This window comes from Hemicordylus capensis, chromosome 5 (assembly GCF_027244095.1).
Source record: "Hemicordylus capensis ecotype Gifberg chromosome 5, rHemCap1.1.pri, whole genome shotgun sequence".
Lineage (NCBI taxonomy): Eukaryota > Metazoa > Chordata > Lepidosauria > Squamata > Cordylidae > Hemicordylus > Hemicordylus capensis.
Genome location: NC_069661.1, coordinates 78,223,120 through 78,250,632, shown reverse-complemented (window position 1 = coordinate 78,250,632; position 27,513 = coordinate 78,223,120). Strand labels below are relative to the sequence as shown.

The 27,513-nt window shown below is 43.7% G+C and overlaps 1 protein-coding gene across 1 annotated transcript; it reads right to left on the bottom strand.

Annotated features, from left to right (window-relative positions):
- Positions 1 to 270: 270 nt before the first annotated feature.
- SAP30 (Sin3A associated protein 30) lies at positions 271 to 11,004 on the bottom strand. Its single transcript, XM_053254391.1, has 4 exons — positions 9,682 to 11,004; positions 7,369 to 7,491; positions 2,540 to 2,638; positions 271 to 570 (listed from the first exon to the last, which is right to left on the bottom strand). Exons 1-4 carry the CDS (start codon positions 10,018 to 10,020, stop codon positions 448 to 450), a joined length of 684 nt encoding a protein of 227 aa, XP_053110366.1. The 5' UTR covers positions 10,021 to 11,004; the 3' UTR covers positions 271 to 447.
- Positions 11,005 to 27,513: the final 16,509 nt, after the last annotated feature.

The following is a 27,513-nucleotide window of genomic DNA, read 5'->3' as shown; positions in this document are numbered from 1 at the left end:
AGATCTCAGCAAGTCTGTTGCTATCTGCAATGCCAAACATATCTTGAAAACCATCTTCAAATGCAGTTACTCATCTCTGTAACTGAAGTACAGAGTAGTTCTATTATGAGACATGCTGTTAGTGATATTTTTTTTTTCAATCGCAGCATCTGGGTTAGTTTTACAGAAACGAATTGGAAGACATTCCATATTTCATCTTGTTTCTGTAAGTTAACATGCAGATTGAGCATTAATAGCCTTACAAACATGTGAAAAGACACCATACACGGAAACGCTACAACATCAATAGTATTTATTTAAAATATTTTTACCACAGAAATATCATTTATGAGCAGTATTTTCCCCATGAAAAATAACATCAGAATTATCCCTCTGAATACCAGTTACAAAGAAAGCTTCAGCATATCCAAAACAGTCTTTATGTCTGCAAATCACAAATCTGCTTATTTAGTGAACACCACTATCCATTTTTAGATCAGATTTGTTCTTGTCGTTTTTCACAGAGTAGATGAAATAGGTTAAGGTGTCCTTTTCATTCACTGGAATAGTCCGAAAATGACACCCAATTATCTGGAAGAAAAAAAATCAGTTCTTTCAGAATCAGTTCTGCTACTCACTATGCACATGAAGAATATTATAATTAATTCTTTCCAAGAAAATGTGCTCAGAACTGGAGCATGAAAACAACTTATTTTCAGTTCCTCTCTAGCATATAAGGAATGAGTGTCAGTTCACCCAATATGCCATTTAAAAAAAAAAAAAGGACAGTTGCATCTTGTGCTCAGTTTGAGTTCTATGCAGTATTTTGCTTTGGATAAACCATTACTCCCAATTTTATCCAAAACAAAATCTCACAAAGCCCAAACTATCCCAATCAAGTACTATTTTAACACATATTCTAAGTATATGAGACAGACAGCTAACAATATAACTGGGAACTTTGGAACACTGGGAATTATTTCTGATGCTCCATTTTATTGCAGACAACAACTGGAAAGAGCAAGGCTCTGAATAACTTAATCCAGTACTGCCTTGCCTCTAGAAAGGGAGAATTTTTTTTACTGCCAAACAAGAGACATTTGTAGGCTAACATCATTAATCTAACATCATAAATCTCCGTGGTGTTCACCTAAGAATTCATAAATAACTCAAATATGGAAGTTGATATTTTAGCAAAAATAAGCAACATTAAACCTGTTTGCAAAGAAAAGGTTCCAGGCTATGGAGGGTTTCCAAGAAACCACAGGCTAAGGTCAATTTTAAAAAAAACATGATTAAAAAGGTAAAACTGCCAAACATATACACCACAATGGCTACTGCAAAGAAAAATGTTGCTTCATCAAGCTTTTAGAATCTTTGGGAGTGCCATAATCTACAAGTTGATGACAACCTTTTACTTTTGTAGCTTTCAAAAAGCTTTTGACAGAGTCCTTTACCAAAGACTCCTCAGAAAATTTAGTAGTCAAGAAACAGATCCTCTTGTGAATCAGTAAACGGTTAAGAAAGGGCAAAATGAGGGTGGGTATAAACTGATATTTCCCACAGTAAGGACTGTATATAATTATCTGTACAGGGACTCATTATTTAGTTATTCATAAGTGAACTGTGAGCCAGCCAAATTTGTGGATGATACCAAAATATTGACACTGAAATACCAAGCAGATTGAGGAGCTTCAAAAGGATTCTCTTCAAGGTTCCTAGTTCCCTCCTGGAAGCTCACTAGCAGAACTTGTTAATAGCTAACCCGTTGCTTTTCCCCAGCACCTGATAACCAGAAGTAGATTGATGTGTCCACTGCCACACCTTGTGGCAATTCATTCCAGAAGTACCACCATGCATTTGTCCTAGTTCACCACAGCCACTGGATGACCCAAGGTTTAGTGTTCTTTGAGTGCAATCCATTTTCTCTCTATTCAATCCCTGTAGTCATTCAGCTTTATAAGCCTCTCCTAAAGCCATGCTTCTTTCTGCTCTTGTTGTCAGAGCCACCAATTTTAGTTGTTGGGTTTTTTTGCACACTCCAGCTTTATATTTTTGAGATGAGGCAACCAAGGAAACAGGCTCCAAATACAGACGCACCATTATACCACCTGCGGTTTTATTTGCCAATCATTTTCCTGATCATTCCTAACAGCAAGTTGTTTTTTCACTGTTACAACACACTGAGTTGACATTTTAAATTAGCTTTCAACTACGTCTCCAAGATCTTTTTCCTGGTAGGCTACAGGCAACTCCAAACCCTACACCATTTATGTAAAACAAATACTGGCTAACGTCCATCACTTTGCACTTGAAACTGAGTATCACGTGTAATCCTGGTGTCCTACTGACCCAGTTTGGTTTCACCTGCAGTTTTGCCTACCTCTGTGTAAATATTAATATGAAAGAGCAGAAGGTTTGGCTAGGAATATGGCAATGAACTGGAGGAGGAACCAAGCATCAGCAGATAAAGTGAGTCTTGTATGCAAAGGTTGAGGACTAAGAAAAGCCATATCCCATAGCACTGTATTTGTTAATAAAAAATAAAAGTTGCACGTACTTCAACAAGCTGTGCTTTATTAAGTCCTGGTCTGGTCTGTAGCTTGAAGTGCCTTTTGTATCTTCTTAGTGTGTTTACTTGCAACTGAAAGAGATCAACCTGGAAAAAACAACATGGTTCTTTAATGAACTGAGGTCCAATCTACAAGTATTTTTATCACACAGATACTGCATAAAGCCATCTGTGCAATGCTCATTCTCTTCTCCCTCAGCATAAACCCAGGAACAGGTAGTGCTGGTGTCAAAACTCTCCATGCTCTTCTAGTATTAGATGGTATTATGTGCATGTACAAAGCCTGCAGCTCAATATCCTGCATCTGCAGTTAAAACATCTTAGGTACTAGATGGGAAGGATGACACTCCCGAAACCTTAAAGAGCTGCTTTCAAAGTAAAAGGACTAGAGCTGTGGTAGAGCACATATGATTTGCTAGAAAAAGGTCCCAGTTTAAAAATAATGGCATCTCCAGATAGAGCCGAGAAAGACTTCTGTCTGAAACCTTGGAGATTGGTATCAGTGTGGATAATACACTGACAATATGCTAGGTTCAACTACTGCTACAAATATTTATATACCGCTTTTCAACTAAAGTTCCCAAAGTAGTTTACATAGAGAAATAAAAATACAGTGGTCCCTCTACTTACGAAATTAATCCGTTCCGAATGCACATTTGTAAGTCGAAAAGTTCGTAAGTTGAAAAGCGGTTTCCCATAGGAATGCATTGGGAACGGATTAATGCGTTCCGGAGCCTAGAAAAAAGACCCAGACCCCAAGTAAGGCTTGCAAACTGCACAGGAACATTTCTTTTCAAGAATAAACAGGCAGTAAACAGGCAGGCAAGTCAAGGAAACCGCATGTAAAATTCGTAAGTCGAGGAAACCCCATCTAAAAATTTGTAAGTCGAAAAAACCGCATCTAAAACCGGATCTAAAACTGCCGTTTGTAACTCGAAAAATACTTATGTCGAGTAGTTTGTAAGTCGAGGGACCACTGTAAATGAAATGTCTCCCTGTCCCCAAAGGGCTCACAATCTAAAAAAGAAACATAAGATAGACATCAGCAACAGCCACTGGAAGGGATGCTTTGCTGGGAATGGATAGGGCCAGTTGCTCTTCCCCTGGTCAATAAACAGAATCACCACTTTAGAAAGGTGCCTCTTTGCTCAGTTAGCAGGGAATCAGTAAAAGGTAAAGTTGAGTCGGTATCGACTCCTGGTGACCCCCAAGCCCTGTGGTTGTCTTTGGTAGAATAAAGAAGGGGTTTGCCATTGCCATCTCCTGCACAGTATGAGATGATGCCTTTCAGCATCTTCCTATATCGTCGCTATCCAATATAGATGTTTCCCATAGTCTGGGAAACATACCAGTGGGGATCTGAACCGGCAACCTCTGGCTTGCTAATCAAGTCATTTCTCCGCTGCACCATTAGGTGGCTAGGGGGTCAGTAGTCTGCCTCAATATAAGGCAGCTTCATATGTTTGTAGTCAAACTCAAGAGCCACAAAGTGATCCACATTACAATACATGCGGTGGTGGCAGCAAGACACATATGAAGATAGTTTCAAGCGGCTTTCATATGATAAAGTTGATGTAGCCCAGTCCCAATACCAAGCTCGACAATCAAACTGCAAACAAACGATATGCAATTTTCCCCATCAAGATGTTTAGCATTATCATAAACCTGGTGCAGAGGTGCAGCTAAGTAATTTTGGACCCTGGACCTAATGAGCTTACAGGGGCGCCCTGCAAAGTAAGCATCCTTTACATATACATATTACACATTTCAGCACAAACCCATAGGTGTGGGCCAGAGGGCATTTTTTTGGGGAAAGGACTACACAACCCTCAAAGGATCCATACATCTTCTTGCTCACTCACCACGAATCCACAGATCTGTACCAAAGTGCATTTGACACAAACAAAAACCCTAAGGGAGTCACACAGCTTCTTCATCATTCAAAAACTAACCGGGACACAACATGTGACCCTTGCTCCACAGTTCAAACACAAAACCAACTCAGACATATAGTGCATTCATAAGGGAAAAAATTAAAAACCACAACACATGCTCCTTGCTGCACAGTTCTCATGCAGACCTTTTGGATAACAAACCAACTTGAGCATAGCGCTTTTAAAAAAAAGTGTTTGTTTATTCAGATATAACAGTTAGTTCCACTTTCACTAAATGTGAGGTATACTATGGAAAGAGAACTCTTTCTAGCAGCTTTACTACAGTAGGGAAAAATAATTACAAATCATAGGCTTGACCAATTTCCTTGAAATCTTGGACCCAATCTTGGACCCAATTTCAGAACTCTAAGCCCAGTCATATTACACTTTTTTATGAATGCAAAGGGCAGACTCCTTCGATGGTTCGGTGGGGGTGGGGGGCGGATTCAATTCCAGATGGTTCGGCGGGGGTAGGGGGTGGATTCAATTCCAGAAGTTTTTGTAATGTTTATGCCATCAAACAAGTCACTTATAGGACTTTGACATTTTATAAAAAATTTAAAATAAACTAATTTACCAATTAGTTTCAAAATCCATACACAGAGACCTCCTAATCTGACCTATATCTGAGCCCAATTTAATAACTGTAGGCCAAGCCATTCAGAAATATAAAGGGGTGGGTGATATTGAACCTTTTAATGAAGGCAATGGGCAAATTCCTCCTCATGGGGGTGGAATGATGGTTCAAGGGTGGGGGAGGGGATTCAGTTCCAGAGGTGTTTTTTTTAAAAAATCCAGCACAATAATTAAAAATCAACAGATGGACTGATCTGCTTCAAAACCAATTATTTTATTTCTTTATTTATCTAACGTATTTGTATACTGCCCAAAATGCAAGTCTCTGGGCGGTTTACAACAAAACTATAAAAACAAGTTAAAACATTACAAAATTTCAAAACTTAAAATGTTAAAACTATTAAAAACCATCAAGCTATTAAAACAGTATCTAATTAAAAGCCTGGGTGAACAAATGTGTCTCGACTGCCTTTTAAAAAGTAGTAAGAGATGAGAAGGCTACTTCAGCAGGAAGTGTGTTCCAAAAGCCTCAGGGCAGCAATGGAGAAGACCCGTCCCCCAGTAAACACCAGAAGAAGCCAGTGGCAACTGCAGACGAACCACTCCTGATTATCTCAATGTAGCTCACAGCAAAGAAGACGGGCTCTTAAATACCCAGGGCCCAAGCTGTTTAGGGCTTTAGAGGTTATAACCAAGACCTTGTATTTGCCTGGAAACTTGTCGGCAACCAGTGTAGATCTTTTAAGATAGGAGTGATATGGTCTCTCTGAGATGACGCAGAGACCAATCTGGCTGCCGCATTCTGGGCCAACTGCAGTTTCCAGACTACATACAAAGGCAGCTCCACATAGAGCACATTGCAGTAGTCAACTCTGGAGGTGCCCACGAGATGTACTACTGTTCTGGGGTCCTTTATCTCAAGAAATTGGTGCAGCTGGTGTACCAGCCAAAGCTGATAAAAGGCACCTCTGGCCACTGCCTCAACCTGGGACACCAGGGAGAGGTTTGTGCCCAGAAGCACCCCCTGACTGCATGCCTGGCAGTAGGAGCTGGTGGTGTGCATTGGAGTGGGTGGGAAGGGCAGGGGAGAACCTGGTCAAAGACAGAAGCCTATGGGCTTGGGTATTTACCTAAGCCTGCCAGCACTGAGGAAAACAGAAAGGAAAAAAAGCAGAAAAGCAGGGGCAGAAGTAGAAAATATAAAACACTGGAGTGGGTGTGTGTGGGAAGGCAGGAAGCAAAAAAGCCAGGGCAAAAAGCAGAAAGGACGGACAAAAGGCAGAAATAAGGACAGAAGGGAGAAATGGATTGCATCCACCCTCCCCGCAAACAAACAAGCTAGTAAAAGATCAGATTTACCAGCAGCCAGAGAATCTTCCATCGTGGCGAGAGACCCTTCTTCCCTGCCTGCAACTTCCTCTTTTGGTCTTACTGGCTGGAACAGCTGCTACTCAAGCTGCCCCAGACAATCTGATTCCTAGGTGGCTCCTCCTGGCACTACCCTCAAGAAGAATTGGAAAATGTATTTTAAAATTTACTCCTTGAAGCAACCAGGAAGTGCATAACTTCTTCCTGGGGGCAGTGCCAGGAGGAGGTCCCTAGGAATTGGGCTGACTGGAGAAGTTTAAGTAGCAGAAGTTCCAGCTGGTAAAACCAAAATAAGAAGTTACAGGCAGGGGAGGAGTGATTGGAAGAAGCTTCTTGCTCTGAAGGTTGCTGCAGGTAAGTCTGATCCTTCATTAGTGTGTTTTTGTTTTTTGGGGGGCACTGCCCCTCCTTACCAGTGACAACTGGTACCTGGTCCTTCTGGGGAAGTGTGACCCCATCCAGAACAGGCAGATTAAAATAATCTCCTGAATTCCAACCCCACACAATAAGTACCTCTATCTTATCTGGATGCAGACTCAGTTTGTTATCTCTCATCCATCCTTTCGCCACCTCCAGGCAGGCATTTAGGGAGGTTATGCCTTCTCCTGATGATGTTGACATGGAGAAAAATATTTGGGTGTCATCAGCATAATAACACCCTGTACCAAATATAAAAATCAATACATAATTTGTCCTACATCTGAGCCAAATTCCAGAACTCTAGGCCAAGCCATCCCAGAAATATAAAAGGCAACCTCTTTTCCCTTGGGGAAAAATCATGGGGCCCTCTAGGAGAGTGAGCACACGGACCTGGGCCCCCAGGTCTGTGCCTAGCAGTACCCCTGACCTGGTTTCTGCACCACCATATCTCTATTTTTTTAAAAAGTTATATACATATATATTACACACACACACAGTGAGAACGAACTATTAAGCTACCTCTGGAGTGTCAACATCTTGCACTGGTGAGTCACCATCATCATCGCTGCCTTTTCTCTTTCTTCTGTTTCGAACACTTTGAATCAAGTTTTTGTGGAAATCACAAATATAAAGATGTCTCGCCTAAAAGTTTAAAGAGAGAAGGTTAACAATTATTTCATAATGCATATGCTGCACCAAAGGTCATCAGTGATTTGCAGGAAGTTAGTCAAGCACACATGCACTTCCAGTAAAGCCTACCAGAGAAAATGTGGTGCATTAAAAAGTTACTGCAGTGCAGCTGACTTGGATGCCTTTTGCCATGGTCTTTTACTACATCTGGTCAAGTAAAGACAAAGCCAAGTGAAGCCTTTTTATCTATACAGCCAGAATTGAAGGATGGGGAGGAAGTGACAAGATGAAGGTAAGAAAGATGTCAGTTGTCTCAAAGCTTAGCAACTTTGAACAATAAACCTATGCACACCTACTTGGCAGTAAGCCCCACCAAAAAGACAGTGGGGTTGCTTCCAAGCAAATATACCTAGGATTGTACCTTTAAGATCTTAAAGGGCAGATTAATACTGCCAGTTTTAGGGGCCAGGTCCTATATGGAAATGCTGTGAACCAGTAGCTTACAGGTTTGTCAAGATTCAAGTATATGGGGGAAATGGCATATTCTTTTTCATTTTTGCACATATACAAAAAAGCACTGGAATGAAGATTATTTTTAACCTGAGGATAGCACTTTATGAGTAAAACTGCTAGGACTGTGCTGATAAATCCCACTGCATCCAATATGGCTTACTTCCTAATAAATGTGCAAAAACTGCAATAGCAGTCCGAGCTAGCAAGTCCCACTGAACTTGGTTGGATACAGAGAGATACAAATATGTAGGATCAGAACTGCAAGTCTATCAGAGCCTCCTACTTCAAAAAGAGTCTCGTATATAAAACAGGATTCAGAACAAGCAATCCCAACTAGGGCAAGCAATACAAACAGTTTACCAAAAGCCAGACCGTCTTCACATGATCTCCTGATAAAGAGTCACAAACTCAGCGGCTTCATTAGCAACCTCCATTTGCTGCCAACATTTAACAACGCACTTTTAACGACGTCAGTAGTACAATACAAAAGGACCTTCTTAGTACTTGCTCGTTTTAACCGGAACGAACGAGTCTCCGCTCTGCATTAGGGAACCATCAACCGGCAGACATTTACTCTGCAGGTTAACGTGCTCCGACTCTAGGAACGTCTATTGCACTTCCTTTTACTATGAAGTGAGTGGGAGAGAAACAGGTAGGTGACGGCCAGCCTTTGAGGCACCTCCGATTGCGGATATTTCGCATGGAAAGAAAAGGTTATGAGGAGCCTGATGGCTGCCAAGGGGAAAAAGACACAGTGGCAAAGTGGGACGTGCAACACTGCAGCAGCAAGAGGCGGAGCAGCCGAGTACTGCCCTCCCCCGAGAAACAGAAGCGCTCCATGAAACAGAGTCCTGAGAGAAAGCGAAACAGGTCCAAGGGAGCCCGGTTTCTCATGCAGCTATGAATGTTCACATGATCTCCCCTTCTGACAAAACCCACCATGATTTCGGGGGGAGGAGGAGTCGTCGGGGGGAAAGCAGCAACAAAACAAGACAGGGATGGCTGCGTGGAAAAGAGCAGGGCAGCCCCTGCTGCCACCCGCACTCACAAAGACCAGCAGCTGGAGCTGCTCCTCTTTTGCAACGTCAGCCACGCAACCAACTGTACCAAGGGCAAGCAAAACAAGAGAGAAAGCCAGCCCACCGCGGCAGCAAGCACAACACACACACATTTTTAAAAACAGCTGCCTCGAGCCGCCACACTTTGGAAAGCCCTATAGGACCAACCCCCCCCCCCACTTTCATTCAGATGCAATCCCTGAAGAAGGAAGAAACACAAGTCACGGGGAGGGGGGAGGAGAAGAGGGCAACAGGAATAGAGGCCTGTTTAGTGGACTCCCCCTGGACTGAAGGCCACCAGATTGGCCCAGCATATGCATAATTTTCAGAAAGAGAGAAGGAAGCCCGTGCAATGATCGACGTTCCAAGGAAAGCATCTCTCACCCATTCATTCCTTGCCTCGCTTCGCTTTTGTTTCCTTCGCCGCCGCCCCCTCCCGTGTGGCTTTCGAAGGGGGAAAAATATACGTGGGGTGTATACTGTGGGGGAAGCTTTGGACTGCAATGCCCCCATTGCCCTCGACTGGAGTCCGAAGCCGACCGGTCATCCGAGCACGAAGCAGCAGCAGCCGGGAATTCCCGGTGGACTTCTCGCCCCCACAACCACCCAAGCCCCGCCAAGCAGTACTCACGCTCTTGTCCAGCTCAATCTTGACCTTCTTCTGCGAGATGCTCTTCTGGATCCGCTTGCTGAAGCTGGCGTTGCCCGCAGCCCGGCTGCACCGCTCGCCTTCCTCCCGCAGGCAGCACAGTTGCCCTGCGCCGGGGCCAGCAGCGCCAGGGGGACCTGCCGAGCCTGCTGCGGTTGCCGCGGCAGCGGAGGAAGCAGCCCCGAGCCCGGCTGGCGGCTGCGGGAGGGGCGGCGGGGGCGGCAAGACTTCCACCGCGGCCGCAGCGCTGGCCACCACGGCAGGCACGGCGGCGGCTTCTCCCCCGCCGCGGGTCACTTCTTCGGGGCCGAAGCCGTTCATGCCCTGCCCGGACTGGGCTCCGGCGGCAGCCTCGAAAGTAAAGTAACTCAACTAGGCGGCGTTGCGGCTCCCGCACTTAGACACCGCCTCCGTGGCTGCTTTTGTCAAGCAGGAGAAGGGGAGAAGGTGGGGCGGGGGGGCTAGCTCCCTCTAGCACCGCTTGGGCCAAGCAAGTTCCGCGGGGCGTTGCAGAGACAGGTAGCTGAACCCACACACCGTGCGGGAGCGCTTAAGCCCTGGCCCGTCTGAACTCCTGCGTCAGGAGTTCACGGAGCTTTCCCTTCAGTTTGACACCAGGAAGGTGCGGAGAGAGGAGAGGAAAACACAACTCTCCTCCCCGCCCCCGCCGGCTTTCTCTGTGTAAAAAAAGCGAACACGAGTCTCGGCTTGCCAGGACAAGCAAGTCGCTGCCCCTCCTGCAAAAGCACCGCAAGCCCCTTCGCTCTCTCCCCGCTTGAAGTAATTAAAGCTCCAGCTCCCTCCTCTCATCAAAGCAACCGACAGGTCACTCCGCTGCCTCCCTTCCTTGTCATATGCGAGAGACTTTTCAGCCGCTTCCTTATTGCCGCTGCAGTAAAGTAGCAAAAGCAGCAACCGAGGGTGCTCGCACTATTTTCCTCCGCCCTCGTCTCTCTCCGTCCACCGGCGCTCACGGGAATTGTAGTTCTCCTGTACCGCCCTCTCTCGAAAAACAGGCGGCACTACGGACTACTGATCCCGACATGCACTGTTGCGCCCTGTATTGATGTATTTACAAAGCGGTGGTGGTCTGCAGCAGCCTTGCTTGCGCATACGCACAGGCCATTTTAACTGGCCGTAGTGAGGGAGGCAGGCGATTGTCAGCCTTAAGAGAATGGAGCAGAAGAGCACTCGTCGCCAAGCTTACTGAATGCTAGGCATCGACACAAAAATATCCTGCTTGCCCCCTGTAATAGAGCAAGCGCATCACCGCGTTCCTTCTGTTTGCCAAACGACGTGTGGAGAGGAATACATAGTTGCCTGCTGCACACGAGAGGCGGCGCTTCCCTATCTCTCCTCCCCCCCCCGCCGGCTCCGTTAGCACTTGGAATCTAAAGGCCAGGGAGCAACTTGAAAATGGAGCAGCTGCCTAGTTCTGTTGCTGCAATTTACCCTTCCCAGCGTCAGTCGCAGTAACCAGCCCGCCAGCCTTCATGGAAACCTAGCGCGTCCTCCTCCATGTGGAGCTTGTAGCTGCTGCCTTTGATGACAGTGCAAAGCTAGGCAAGCCCGAGTTTTTGTAATCGCAATCAGCCAGCCAGCAGCCGCCACTTTTGGTCCCCTCCATGAAACACATTCAAGTGGCCCTTTTGCCTTGGGCTAGGAGCGTTTTTTGAAAACTCTGCCTCCCCCGCTCCTTGATAGATAGGACATTCAGTAGCTTCAGCAGTGACTTTTTGTTTAACTACGGGGTCGGGGTGGGGGTGGGTGTATCGTTTTGTATTCAGTAGCGCGCAATATAAAAAGCATTGCAAGCAGATTCTCTGCTTGCAAAAACCGAGCTTTTCATTCCAGTGGAGGGAATTATGGTAAGGTCTTTGTCCAAACAAGAAAGAGTATTACTGTTTTAAGAGCGCAGCCCCTAAATCTCTGTGACGTTATTAACTCGTACCATTTTAGAAAAAATGCTCAAGTGGTATGATTGGAGAGAGTATGTGAATGGAATATATCAATATCAAAGAGAGACTCATAAGAAAATCTCATTGGTGCACACCATCTTGCAGTTTAAAAGAAGAAAGGCCCACATTTGTACACACTGAAATACGGCATGCAATCAGTCGGGCTACTCAGCTCTTCTCACAGCCCTGGTTGCTGCCAGAACAGTAAGGCTCCACACGATAAAGGATGGAGTTTTCATAGAACCATAGCTTTCCATTTCTTTGGAATTTCCCCTTGAGCCATCTTTCCTTATTTTTTTTCAGGGACTTTGAAACACCTCAACTCAAAACTGACTTTAAAGGATATAAAATTAATGTTTTAAAGCTCCCGCTCCTCTGTTTCTGTATCTTATTTCCATCCTTTGGATAATGATAGAGCTTAGCCTTTTAGTTCCAAACAATGTTTTGGAAAGCAAACAGATTACAGAAATTATTTTCTACAGCAACTTTTTTAAAAAAGGCAAATGCTCAAAATGGGCCTGGTTTGGTTTGGTTCAGTTTTGTGATCCATCCTTCAAACAAAGTTAAAAGCAGGAAGAAAGCAGAACATTTTACAATAAGGTATTGATCCAAGCTCATTTTTAGAGGTGATTAAAAACAAAACAAAACACAGTTGTTTTACAGGATATATATGTTTTAGTTTATACTATACATCTATCCTTTGCATAATACTCTTTTTAAACATTTATCCTTAAAAGTTAGCTTGGAATATTACCTTGTCCTTAAAAATTCTGCACTCTTCCTGCTTTTATTTTGAATATTTTTGCTAAAATATCAATTTTCCTCATCGTTATATCTCTTCTATTTCTAAAGGTTATAGTTTCATCTAAATAGTTTCTTCCACTTATGGCAAATTAGTCCATTGCTACAGAATCTACAAAGAGATTACAATTCAGTTACTATATTTTAAGTATATAGTAATATTTACTGGTTTTCAACAGAAAAGTTCTCAAAGCTATTTGCATAGCAATAATAATAATTAATAATTCAGTAGCGATATAGCAATGGAGTTTGGACTAGACAAGTGTGCTGCATTAATAATAACAGAGGAAAAATACCAAAAACCGAAGGAATAGAACTGTCCAATGGAAGCAACATCAAGAACCTGGAAGAGAAAGAACATTACAAATACTTGGGCATTCTCCAGGTTGATAACATCACACACACAGAAATTAAAAGAAAAAATTGCAAATGAATACATCAAGAGAGTTAGAAAAATCCTCAAGTCCAAACTCAATGGCGGGAACACCATACATGCCATAAACACCTGGGCTATACCTGTTATCAGATACACTGCAGGAATAATAGACTGGACCCAGGCAGAGCTAGAGACGCTAGATCGTAAGACCAGGAAAATCATGACCATCAATCATGCTCTGCACCCCCACAGTGATGTAGATAGGTTATACCTCCCTTGCAGCTCAGGTGGAAGGGGAATGCTGCAAGTCCATCAAATAGTAGAGGAGGAGAAAAGAGGCCTTGAAGAATATATCAAGAACAGTGAAGAAGATGCACTTCAAATGGTCAATAACGAGAAACTATTCAACACCAATGAAACAAAGCAGGCCTACAAGAAAGAACAAGTCAAGAACCGAGCAGAACAATGGAAAAATAAGCCACTGCATGGTCAATATTTGCACAGTATAAGTGGAAAATCAGACATAACCAAGATCTTGCAATGGCTTAAGAATGGCAACTTGAAGAAAGAAACAGAGGGTTTAATACTGGCTGCACAAAAACAAGCACTAAGAACAAATGCAATCAGAGCCAAAGTAGAAAAGTCAACAACAAACAGCAAGTGCCGCCTTTGTAAAGAAGCAGATGAAAGCGTGGACCACCTAATCAGCTGTTGTAAAAAGATCGCACAGACTGACTACAAACAAAGGCATGACAAGGTAGCAGGGATGATACACTGGAACATCTGCAAAAAATACAAGCTACCTGTAGCCAAACATTGGTGGGACCATAAAATTGAAAAAGTTGTAGAAAATAAAGATGCAAAAATATTATGGGACTTCCGACTACAAACAGGCAAACATCTGCCACACAATACACCAGATATAACTTTAGTCGAGAAGAAAGAAAAACAAGTCAAAATAATCAACATAGCAATACCAGGGGATAGTAGAATAGAAGAAAAAGAAATAGAAAAAAATCACAAAATAAAAAGATCTACAAATTGAAATTGAAAGGCTGTGGCAGAAGAAGACCAAAATAATCCCAGTGGTAATTGGCACCCTAGGTGCAATTCCAAAAGACCTTGAAGAGCACCTCAACACCATAAGGGCCACAGAAATCACCATCAGCCAATTACAAAAAGCAACATTACTGGGAACAGCCTATATTCTGTGATGATATCTATAATAATAACAGCAATACACTGATAATAAAATTCAGCCATCCCAGGTCCTTGGGAAGGACTCGATGTCTGGATAAAACAAACCAGTCAATAACACTTGTCTGACTGTGTAAACAACAACTCCCCATCCCAAAGAGGCTCACAAACACAAAGGAGACACCAGCAACAGTCAAAGGACAGATGCTATTCTGAATTCACTATGGACAGTTGCTCTCCCTCTTCTAAATATAAGAGTCACTGCTTTAAGAAGTACCTCTGATTAGTTTAGCAGGAGCTATATAAAGAAGGATATATTACAGAAGGGGTGGGGGGTGGCAGCAGAGTCTGTCATCTTCACTACGTCTTAAAAGCATTACAGAATCAAGGCTAGAATAGACAGGGAATGGCCCCGATTGTGCTCAGGTTAATCAAATAAGAGGACCCTGTTGTATTTTCCATTTTAGTACATTATATAGATTTATAACCTGTTCCTGGGCCTTTAACAGCAGTATATGCATGCAGACCATTATGTCCTGAGGAAAACTTCATAATTTACATGTATTATTTAGTTTCTATAGTTCAGACCATGGGCATTATCCAGACTAGCAGATATTGAAACAGAAGAATGTTCTGTTCATGCAAGGAGTCAGGCGATGGTTTTTGCCGTTCCCTTCCTTCCCTCTGCAGCTCCTTGTATTTCCTGAAAAAAAGCTGAGGGACCCCCACTACTCAGAGATATATTTTCATGCAGAGCAGATTCATGAAAATCACCCCTTTCCCACCTTGCATAGATGGGCAACACTGGATTAACAGTCCAGTCCAGTCCAGTGCTGTTATGGGCAGCCTGACCCCATGCATGGAAGCAAGTCTTATCTTCAGTGGGCTTACAGATAAGAGTGCATAGGACTGCTTTTAAATTTAAGTCCAACAGAAGTGACAATTAGAATTACAGCAGGCTATTTGGACAGAATAATTTTGTTTTTGGTGTGCTCAATCCAAGGAGATAAAGCCTCTAAGGGCAGCTGGAGCACTGCCACCCACACTAGAGCATATGTTAGCACTACTGAGCTGCTGGTGTTGTGGAATAGGGTTATTCTGCTCAGTCTTACAGTTGTACAAATGCAGTTGCACGACGTACATTATTTCCAATGGGCATCTTGCAACTGCATTTGCACAAGCATGTTTAAGACAAGAGTGGAACAGCCCTGTTCTGCAACACTACTGGCAGTATTTACATACATCCAGCTGCCCATGCCTTGATGCATGGTATATGATGTGAGCCACTGTGTACTACTTTCAATTAATTGTCCCAGAGATTAAACCAGTTCAGAACCATTCATCTATTTAACACACAACTTTACATGTTCAAGAAGTTGGCAAACTGACAATTTTTGCCTTGTGCCAGTGCCTATGGAAGTTGTTAGCCCTGCAGTGAAAACCCTATATTTAGCATTCACCCACACTGACTCGATGGCACACTTTACCTTACATCTGTAATGAAAGTAATTCTTAACCCAAAGAAGTGGCTGTAAGAAAAATATGCCATCCTTCATTGTTTTGCAACCATAGCATTAGAGCAGAGCCCTGTCATCCACAGTTGCTTCATGATTTTTATGGATTAAAGATAGCATGTGCTTGTAGCTCTTGACACACTGCCCCCTCCCCCCCGGGTCTTCCCTAATAATATTGGAACTGAATTTTTCTTTTCCCATTGCCTAGTTTAATTCTTTTTCATTTATCTGTCAACTGACTACCATGTAGGAGCTGCTGAAAATGCAACGAGGATGTGACACCTACAATTTGTAGTTCAGAGTTTACTGGAAAAGTTTCCCATGCAAACTTCCCCCTCCTTTGCATAAAATGTGCATCTTTTCCTAACACACCACTACACAAATTTTCCTGATGAAAATAGATTATGATCTGATTTGGCATATCATTTGACCTACACTCACAAACACTCACCCCATCTCTACCACATTAATTTCCATCACTGAATCTCTAAAGTTTGTCAAGTAGCCAAATTGTTGAACAGAAATATTTGATGGGGAGGGGAGTTCAATAAAAGACATCTCATGTGCTTTGTTATACCAAAACAAATTCAAAGCTTTATATGGAATATTGTTTTTCCTGGAATGCTCAATAAATCAGTGAAATACATGAACCCTCACATACATTTCCTAGGCATAATCACCTGAAAAGCATTAATTACAACTCCCTGAAGATTGTGCGACCTCCAGGGACATATATTGGTGATGCACAGTGGGCTTGAGAGGGAAGGAAAGACTGGTGAAAGTTGCCTCTTCCCCACTCAAGCAACAGGGCAATAGTCTGTCTCACACTGATAGATAGTCCGGATGTCAGTCAATGAAATCTTTGAAATGGAAACTTTTTTGTTGAAAAAATTAAATATGGGGAAATTCTGCAGAAAGGTTTCCACCACATATCTCTGGGCACCTCTACCCAGTAGCCATAAAGCCACTCACCCAACAGTGGCCTATTCCCCAAACATATCAAACTGCAAGGACATGTACGCATCCTGCAGAGCCCAAGGTTGGCCACCCCTGCTGCACAATGCAATTTTTCCAGTTGGTCACCAAATGCAACATCACAATAACCCACATAATGCAGAAGTGCTATTCAGGCCTGGTATGACAGCTGTCATAACATTAAAGCTGCTTGTTTTCTTGAAGAAATTGATGTGACAATAAGAGGAAGGGACACCACATTCCAAAGCATTCATGGTTCTTTAAACTATACACACACACACAGATTACTAATAAAAAAATACAAGGGCTGATCAATAACTTCATTGAAAGAAATGATATATTAGTTTTAAAGTGTGTTAGTGCATCCTAGTACTCTTTGGAGGACTCCATAGCAAATTTGGTATCCATAGGTTTTGTTGCTTTTTCCTGGGAACACTTCTGTGATGCATGCCAGCTGAAAAACAGAAAAATGAAAAATGGAGAAAACAGAGGTACGTGCAATCATCAAGTACCTGTATGGCATGTCCATGCAGGAAGTTCATGAGGATTTGCAAGAGACATGGGGAGATTCTCTCCCTTGCATACTCAATAGTTGCTAAGTGGTGTGCTGAATTTAAGTGGGGCAGATGACAACCGCTGTAGATGGCCATTAAGATAATTGCAAAATGGTCTTGAGGAAATTATCGCAAAAATGATTGCTCTTGTGAATGATCAATGATTGACTGCCAGGTATATTTTTTACATTTTTGGCATTTCATATGGCAATACACAATTTTGAAGGAACATCTCAAGCTGAAAGGATTCTGCAAGATGGGTGCCACAAATGTTGATGGATGAGCAAAGGACAACTCAACTGTGAGATTCAATACAACTTTTGAAAAAGTTCAGGAGAGATCCTGCAGACTTTTTCTGATACGTTACCATGGATGAAACATGGCTTCACCATTTTGATCCAAAGATGAAACAGCAAAGCATGGTATGAAAACACCCATCTTCACCACTTCAGATGAAATTTTGTGTTTTGCAGTCAGCAGTCAGGCAAGGTCATGGCATCAGTTTTTTGGGATGCATCAGGAATTTTGATGAATGACTGTCTCCAATGTGGAGCAATGATCACTGGTTACTATTATCCACAGTTGATTGGAAATTATGACAAGCCAAATAAATGGTGTGGCAAATTGCACCATGGTGTGCTCTTTCAGCAGGACAAGGTCCATCGTTGCAATGGCTGCCATCAAAAAAAGTGGGGCTCCAATTAGTTCCATACCCTCCCTATTACCCAGATTTGGCCACCAGTGACTTCTACCTCTTCAAAAACAACAGGTTACTCACCTGTAACTTTGGTTCTTCTAGTAGTCATCTGTACTTCTACACAAATGGGCTATGCACCTGTGCAGAGACCATGTCGGAATCTAACAAGCTTGATTTCTCCTGTTTTGGACAAGAACCCTGCCCCCAGCCACTATATGCGGCTGCGCCACTCCTCATCCCCCTCAGCCAGCTTCAGTGAACCCAGCAGGGAGGACAGGAGGGTGTGTAGAAGTACAGATGACCACTAGAAGAACCAGTTACAGGTGAGTAACCTGTTTTCTTCAACATGGTCTCTGTCTTCTACACAAATGGGCGCATAACAATCTAGCACCCAAGGAGGAGGGAAGAACAGAAGCAAATATAATCTGCCAGAATTCTTTATTTCAGAAACAAGTACATCAACTGAAAATGGATTGCAGGACACTCCTGCCAAATACAGCATCATTCTGTGCCCTGGTATCAATTGCATAATGACAGATAAAGGAATGGAGTGAAGCCCAAGTAGCTGCCTGACATATAGTGTCCAATGGGACTGCCCGATCAAAGGCCACAGAGGCCACCGTGGACCTAACAGAGTGTGTTTTAACTGTTGCAGGCAACTGCTTATGAGCCAACTGATAACAAAGTTCAATCGTGGAAACTATCCACCTAGACATGGTTTGGGCAGAGACTTGGAGATCTTCACGTGGTGCATCGTACAGAACAAACAAGGAGATTTTCTCCACTCAGCAGACCTCTGAATGTAGAAGGACAATGCTCTTCAAACGTCTAAATGGTGTAACCTCGTTTCCGCATCCGATGAAGGATTTGGAAAAAACACAGGCAAAGTGAGTGGGGATGAACGGTGAAACATAGACACCACTTTGGGCAGGAACTTGACATCTGTCCTGAGTACGACCTTGTCCTTATGGAACTTAAGGTACAGTTGGTCAGCCCTCAGGGCCCTTAACTCACTCACCCTTCTGGTGGAGGTAATGGCCACCAAAAAGGTGACCTTCCAGGTCAGGAGATGGGGATCGATTGAAGCCAAAGGCTCAAATGGCAGCCGTAGTAGACCAGCCAAGACTACTGACAGGTCCCAATCCAGTGACATAACTGGATTGTCTGGGAACATGTGTGTTATACCTTTCAGAAAACTTTTTACTACCGGATCGTTAAACTATGAAGCCTAGTCAGAGGGAAAACGTGCCACAATGGCAGCCAAATACACCTTAAGGGATGAAAGCTTTAAACTAGATTCCTTAAAGGACAATAGATAGTTACATACATCTTGCACTGATGAATTAAATGCATCAAACCCATGTAGGGAAGCGAAGGAAGTGAAACGAGTCCACTTGTGCTCATATGACTTCCATGTGGACTGCTTTCTAGCAGAAACTAAAACTTCCTTAAGTCTCAACGGGAAGTAGGCAGGACCTTGCACGCCATCAGATGGAGAGACTGAACATCCGGGTGGAGCACCTGTTCCTGAGACAGCAGGTCCGTCAGGGCAGACAGGCATTTCCAGTCCATCGCCAAGTGCCTCCGGGTCAGAAGCCAAGGCCTCCTGGGCCACCATGGGGCTATCAGGATTGCCCAGGCCCAAGCCACCTTCAGTTTGTGCAGGACCCTCGGAATCAGGGGAAACGGGGGGGGGCACATAAACAAGAGGGCCCATCCAAGACCAGATAAAGGCATCGCCCAGAGAACCCTCACCCTCTTCTCCCTTGGAGCAGTAACGGACACATTGTGTATTGTCCCGGAATGCAAATAAGTCCAGAGTTGGGACCCCCCAAGTTACAAATATGTCCCTCAAAACACCTTGATGCAATGCCCACTCGTGGGAGACCACCGTCATTCTGCTCAAAGTGTCTGTCTGAACATTCAGGGAACCCTGTATGTGAACTGCCTAAGGCATTACCACATGTGCTACATGCCAAGCCAAAGGTCCCGAGACTGAAACATAAGGCTCCGCGATGGCGTGCCACCCTGTCAATTGACGTTGGCTTTCACCATTGAATTGTTGTTTTGTATGGTCACTGTGTGACCACCGATAATGAGTAAGAAACTTTTGAGAACGTTGAAAATGGCCAACAGCACCAAATAATTGATGTGCTGAGTCCTCTCTTTGGGGGACCAGTGTCCACTCAGATGAAGCCCGTTCATGTGTGCTCCCCAACTGAGCTCTGATAGTCTGTTGTGACCACCCAGCTCGAGGAGCTTAAAAGGGAGTACTGACACTCAAATGCCAAAACTTCGTCCACCACTCTGCCGTCGCCTGCACCCATCAAGGGGGCGTGCACTCTAGATGGCCCGGATCCCGAAGGGGATTGAATACATCCCAAACCCATCTCTGAATGATGCACATTTGAAGACGCGCCTGAGGTAGTACATATGTACTCGATGCCATGTGACCCATCAGGCACTGTATGGAACGCATAGTCTGTGGGCCACCGGCTAGAAAAATGGCTGCTAGTCTCTGGAGATAAACTATACAACCCATTGGGAGGAAGACCTTTTCCAAGGTTGTGTCGAAAATCAGTCCAATGAACTGAATTGACGGGTGGGTTCCAACTGAGATTTTTTGAAGTTTATTTGGAAACCCAGCTCCTGCAGCGTATCTATCACGATCTTGAGAGCGTCCAGAACCGCAACCTGGTGCTCACCACAATGAGCCAATCGTCTAAATACAGCAGCACCTGAAAACCTTGTTCCTGCAGAAACGCCACCACCAGGGCCAGACATTTCATAAAGACCCTCGGTGCGGTCGTGAGGCTGAACGGCAAGACCTTAAATTTATAGGAGACCCCCCTGATCTGAAACCGTAGGAAGCGTCGATGCTGAGGGTGTATCGAAACATGATAGTACGTATATTTAAGTCCAGGGAAACCATCCACATGTTTTGTGGATACCTAACCCACCACTGCTGCTTTCTTTCTATGTCATTATATGAACTTATTGATCAACCCTTGTATTTATATTCCACTTCACAGCAAAATGTTTTCAAAGCAGAGTACATAGTAAAATGTAGGAGAGTATGGCTCCCTGTTTCAAAAGAACTCACAAACAACCCTACAAAGCAGACACCCAGCAAAAGGTACTGGAGAGATGCCAGGCTGGGATGAAATTGGACAGTTGCTCTCCCCTGCTTAATATACAAGAACCATCACTTAAAGAGGTGCTTCTTGCCTAGTTGGCAGGGAGAGGATTAGGGTCACACCATTCCCTAGATTTTCTTTACACTTGGCACTGTGATAGGGCTAAAAGCACAGATGTCTGGATGAAAATGAACGGAGCACAAGGTGTCTGCATTCAGCTGAATGCTGGCTTTGAGTTAAGAGCAGGTTTGAGAGACCAGCAAGAAGGGGCAGTATAGCTACCATTGCTGTAACCCAGAGTGTGTTTTATATGGAATATCTGTAGTAGTTTCTACCACAGCGTTTTAAAGCACTATTTGACAGTGCTGAGGGTAGATACAGTGCATTAGAGGCTACTTAAATACAAAAGAGGCAGTGCAGGCTGTCACAAACTACATTGTTTCAGTTTCCCTTGCAATATGGAACAACGCTGCACTGCAAGAGCATTGTAAGCCATTCGCAGCCACCCCCTCTCACTGCTGCTACATGGGAGAACGACTATGGAAAATGACTATGGAAAATATTTGTGTTTGCTGCACACTTGAAAAAATGATTTAGAACTCAAAGCATACACTCCATTTTGCAAACAAAACAAGAACAGTTAGGAAAAGCATGCATTTGCCTATGCTACTTTTGTTGTTGTTGTTGTTGTTGTTAGAACTGGGGAAAACATGCTGCTGCCCAATCATAATTATGCAAGAGACCTGCATTTCCCCATTTTCTCCTATTGGCAGCTGTCACTTTTGACCTGTAGGGGAGGGGGAAATGGCATCAAAATAACCAGGAAGCTCATCTCTAAACAATGGAATTGTAAATCAAACATTTATTAAAGTCTGTGATTCAAACTTGTTCAGTTACTCTAAAAGTTTTAGTTGATTCAATAGCTATGTTGTTCAAACTGGTCATACCTGATCAATCTCTTTGATGCATTTCTCATTTTTTAAAAAATTCACTGAACATCAAGGATGAACTTCCTTATTCCTGGAATAAAGTTTTATCCAAGTCAAAGAAAATTTCTGTATGCTGTCCAGTGTGGAAGTAGCATTGTTTACAGAGACAGTTGCCTGGAGACATTCAAATGGGTCTAGCAGAATGTGACAGGCATAAGAGAAAAATGAGGGGGAAGAAATACAAACACACACACAGCAAAGAGCAAGTGTATATAATTTCCCATTTTATAAAAAAGAATGTTCAGTTAAATGTGAGCATAATATTCTAAGGCCAGAACAACTGCATGCATTTAAAAATGTATCACACTTATTGCTTATCATCTGTTTTTGTATTAACTCTATACTTTGCAGTTGCCTTGCATTAGTATGTACAATTGCCTCTCTTGAAAGAGACAAAAAGGGTAAGCTACTCACTTCTGGGCCAAACACCACCAATGCACAACAGTACTCAGTTGACATAAATCCTAATGAAGGCTAGAGCTTTGAATTTGGTAGTTCTGCATGATCCAATCCCAATAAGAAAAACGTGGCCCAACCCACACCAAGAAAGAGATGCCATCAAGACTAACCTGTTCCCATGAACAGTGTCTCCCGCACAGGATGTCAGCCACCATCTCTAAAGATAGTCAGGAAGTCCAACTGAAAATTATCTAGAGCAGGGTTTCTTAACCTTGGGCCCCTAGATGTTGGACTACAACTCCCAGAATCCCCAGACAGGGCCTTTGTGGCTAGGGATTCTGGGAGTTGTAGTCATAACAACCCTGCTGGATCAGGCCCAAGGCCCATCTAGTCCAGCATCCTGTTTCTCATAGTGGCCCACCAGATGCTGCTGGAAGCCACAGGCAGGAGTTGAGGGCGTGCCCTCTCTCCTGCCATTACTCCCCTGCAACTGGTTCTCAGAGGCATCCTGCCTTTGAGGCTGGAGGTGGCCCACAGCCCTCCGACTAGTAGCCATTGATGGACCTCTTCTCCATGAAGTTATCCAAACCCCTCTTAAAGCCATCCAGGTTGTTGGCTGTCACCACATCCTGTGGCAAAGAGTTCCACAAGTGGATCACGTGTTGTGTGAAAAAGTACTTCCGTTTGTTGGTCCTACACCTCCTGGCAATCAATTTCATGGAGTGACCCCTGGTTCTAGTGTTGTGTGAGAGGGAAAAGAATTTCTCTCTCTCCAAATTCTTCAAACCATGCATGATTTTATAGACCTCTATCAGGTCTTCCCGCAGTCGTCTTTTTTCTAAGCTAAAAAGCCTCAGGTGTTGTAGTCTTGCCTCATAAGAAAGGTACTCTAGGCCCCTGATCATCTTGGTTGCCCTCTTCTGCACCTTTTCCAGTTCAACAATGTCCTTTTTAAGATGTGGTGACCAGAATTGTACTAGTACTCCAGGTGTGGCTGCACCTAGTTTTGTAGAAGGGCATGATAATATTAGCAATTTTATCTTCAGTCCCCTTCCTAATGATCCCTAGCATGGAATTGGCGTTTTTCACAGCTGCCCCACATTGAGTCAACACTTTCAGTGAGCAGTCCACCACAACCCCAAGATCCCTCTCCTGGTCAGTCACCAACAGCTTGGATCCCATCAGCATATACTTGAAGTTGGGGTTTTTCGTCCCAATGTGCATCACTTTACACTTGCTAACATTGAACCACATTTGCCATTTTGTCGCCCACTCCCCCAGTTTGGAGAGATCCTTTTGGAGCTGCTCACAAGCCGTTTTGGATTTCACTACCCGGAAGAGTTTGGTATCATCTGCGAATTTGGCCACCTCGCTACTTACCCCTGCTTCTAGATCATTTATGAATAAATTAAAAGACAGATCCCTGGGGGACCCCACTTCTTACTTCCCTCCATTGTGAAAACTCTCCATTTATACCTACCCTCTGTTTCCTGTCCTTCAGCCAGTTAGCAATCCACACATGTACCTGTCTCCTTATCCCATGACTGCTAAGTTTCCTCAGGAGTCTTTGATGAGATGAGGAACTTTGTCAAAAGCTTTTTGGAAGTCCAGGTATACTATGTCAACTTGATCACCTTGATCCAAACACTCGTTGACACCCTCAAAGAAGTCCAAAAGGTTGCTGAGGCAAGATTTACCTTCCAACAACATCTGGGGGCCCAAGGTTAAGAAACCCTGATCTAGAGTGACTCCTGAGCACTGTTCCCTCTAACAGGGATTCCCAGATGTTGTTCACTACAACTCCCAGCATCCCCAGCTGCAGTGACCTTTGGCTAGGAATTGTGGGAGTTGTAGTCAACAACATCTGGGAATCCCTCCTAGAGGGAACAGTGCTCCTGAGTAATTTAGTCAGAATGTCAGCTAATATGTTATCTCTGGATGAATGAAAGGTACTTCAGTCCACCCCCACCACTGCTACTGCTGACCTAATGCTCATGATGAAACCTTTTGGGTTTTTTAGGATTGCACCCTGCCTGGCAATCCTAAACATGGAGACAGTCATCAAATGCAGAGTGCAACTCCCCACAGGAGAGTTTAAGGAGCCTCAGCCACTGGCTGCTCGCCCCCAAAAGGGGGCAACAATGGTGCCTGGGACTAGATCAAGCATGCACACCCGCATACACAGATCATGCAGGCAGGTCTGGAGACCATCTATTGCTGCCACTAACCAATGAATCAGTGGCAGCAGAGTCATCTCTCTTTACTTATCTTCCAACCAATGCAGGACATTGGACTGTCCAAAGGCTCAGGGACATATAGACCACAAGAACAGCCCACAGCAGGGCCAGTAAAAGTGCCCAGTGTGATCCAGATGTTTCTCTGTGGGGATACTAAGTCACTTGTAGCAAACAAAAAAACCAGGCCTCCATAGTCTTACAAGCTCCAGGATTTGCAATTACACAATCAGCACGGTCAGATTCCAATACCAGATTCTATTCTGCTGCCAGTCACACAGCTTGCAAAGATACAGGCCCCTCCCCCCATCTTTTTAAAGATTTTGAGCCCCTTAGAGACAGGATTATTAGAAATAAAAATGCATAAGCTACTCTGAGCCTATGGGATAGAACAGGATACAAATCAAATGAGCAAACCCTACTAGGGTAAAATAGTTAACTGCACAGAAGTCTTTATTTCAAATGCCACTGCATCTCAGATGCTTTTCACTGAAAGCTTTCATTTTGGTACCGCTGTTACCGGAGAGGAATCCTTGTCACCCACCCTAATTGCATCTTACTGCAGTTGGCCTAAGATGGGATTTTCCAAGGAGGATGGAAACCTCTGTTACCAGGACTACTGCTTTCTGATGTCACAGACTCTGTGGTGAATAAAGGAGCAGCCTTCTAAGGCTCACAAGCAGCTGGCCAACTGCTTCCATCATAAATGAAGCAGTCAGGGAGGAGCAATAAGGTCTGCTGGATGGACAAGCAAATATGCAGCAGGCATGTGGCTAGATGGGCTGGCTGGAGCAAGAGCCAACCTATGTGATGCAAGAGCCAGATGATTGGCTGAGATGCTGCAGTATCTCAGCCAATTATCCCTCTGATTGGCTGAGATGCTTCAGTCTTTTGAAATTTTGGTCTATGACCGTAAATAAACATGACTGACTGACTTCAGTCTTTTGGGTGTGCCTGCTTAGGGTTACTCTTCCCAGTGGGGGATCAATCTTGACCTTCTGCCCAGGAGGCCTTCCTCTGGAACTCAGAGGTCCAGTTCAGATGTAACATTAAATCATGCTCTATGTGAACAAGCCAAAGAGAGCCCTGGGCTTCCATACTCCCCTTCCCCTCTCACAAGGGAGGGAGTTGGGAATGGGGCGGTAGCATATCCTCTGCATACAGAACATCCTAGTTTCAGTTCCTCCTTGGCATCTCCAGGTGGGGCTGGGAAAGACTCCTGCTTGAAACCCTGAAGAAACTCCTGCCAGGCAGTGGAGACAATAATGAGCTAGCTGGACCAAGGGTCTGACCCAGTATAAAGTACCTTCATGTGTTCCTAAAGAGAGTGAAAATGTTCACTTAAACATACCCCAAAAGACAAGAATTGGAGATCCATGTTACATACTATCTCAGGGAACTGTGGTTCACTAACATAAAACAGGAGAACGAACCATGGTTTGATATATGGTGTGGTGGTGGGCTATACATCTGAATGGCCACTCTACATGCATCTCAAATATCAACCGAGAACTTTTTTTTGTTAGAAAACAATATATAATAAATCATAATAAATACTAATGTATTTGGAGCACATCTAGAGAGGCTATTTGGATGAATAGCATCCCCATATGATAAAAGGGACATGCCAGCATGGTGTTAGAATGTCATAAAAGATGTCAGGATGAATGCATTCTTGGCACATCCCTTTTCTAGTCATGTGGGCTGGCAAGATACTGCCCAAAGTGGCCCACTGTTCGCTGTTTGTTAACAAACCACATTTTGTATTGTTGCCCTGAAGCAATGCCTGGTCAGAATCTGGGACAAAACAGCTAAGCTGCCTGAATGGTCCAGACTGCTTCCTGAATGGGAGACTTAGAAAATGGAAAAGTCATAAAAAGTTTACTTCCCCACCACCATCCGCATCCTGCCAATGATGTGTATGTGATGAGTGTAAAAGACACTCTCTCGTGTTGAATGGAGACAGAACTGAATCCGATGGAAGGCACCTTAGAGTGCAGGAGTGTCTCTCGAGTGATTCAATGTAATCTGCTACTGACTAGTAGCAGTAGTAGTAGTGCACATTTTGCATCCTTCCACCTAATGCTCAGATGCTCAAGTTGTACATTTGTAGTAAATCCAATATTACAAAGCACTATAAACTTCCAGTGATCTTCCTCCAAAGGAAACCAGAATCCAAGTAGCATTGCCTGTGAAATGTCTCATCTCTCACGGAAGTGGGCAGCAGGCATATGTAATGCAGAATTGCAATTTATTCTTAAAGTGAAAGCTTTCTGTCTCATGTGCAAGAAGGAATGGGAGCATGTGTGAGTCCAGTGTTCCCTTCATCTTGTTCACATAATGCTAAACCATGCTTCAAGAAAGAGTATTTGTACAGGAAACTCTATGATTTTTATGTTGGGAACAGAGACATGTTTGCCTCCCTTCTTTAATTATATGAAAAAGAAATAGAACTATTTTTCAACTTACTTCATTCCCCCCTTAAAATCATTACTCTGGTTACATGGATATGAGAACCCAATTAATTTCTGAAACCTAGAAGTAGATCTGAATTAGATGGTGATTATTTGCAAATTCTCCTAAGAATGCCCATTTCTAATATTTTGTTGGCAAGTGTACGAATGACATTTGTTTCTAAAGTCAAGAGTTGAATTCATTTCTCATATAACATGCTTCTCCCATAAGCAACAATACTACCAGCACTTTGTGCTGCAAAAGGCAGATTCATTGTTACTGAATAGTTTACTGTTTTATTGTTACACTAGGCTTTCAGCTATGGCTTCAACTCTGCAGGAAAGGAAACCACAGTATAAAGGCAGAATGAAACTCTCTCCCTCAAGGAACAATCTGACTTAATCCCAATGCCAGGAAAAAAGGGCAAACCCAATTCCTTAGTCACAGCTCCAGGGCAATTTAAGCACAATTCTCAAACAAGACATTTTGGTGGAACGTCGATTTTTTTATTCCTACGTAACTTTTACAT

Excerpts from the sequence above, each read along its gene's own strand:
- SAP30 (XM_053254391.1), bottom strand. The coding sequence starts at position 10,020 with ATGAACGGCTTCGGCCCCGAAGAAGTGACCCGCGGCGGGGGAGAAGCC. Across the intron at positions 7,492-9,681 it reads AGATTGAGCTGGACAAGAGC|GCGAGACATCTTTATATTTG; the intron begins GTGAGTACTGCT and ends TTAAACTTTTAG. Across the intron at positions 2,639-7,368 it reads AAGATGTTGACACTCCAGAG|GTTGATCTCTTTCAGTTGCA; the intron begins GTAGCTTAATAG and ends TGTTTTTTCCAG.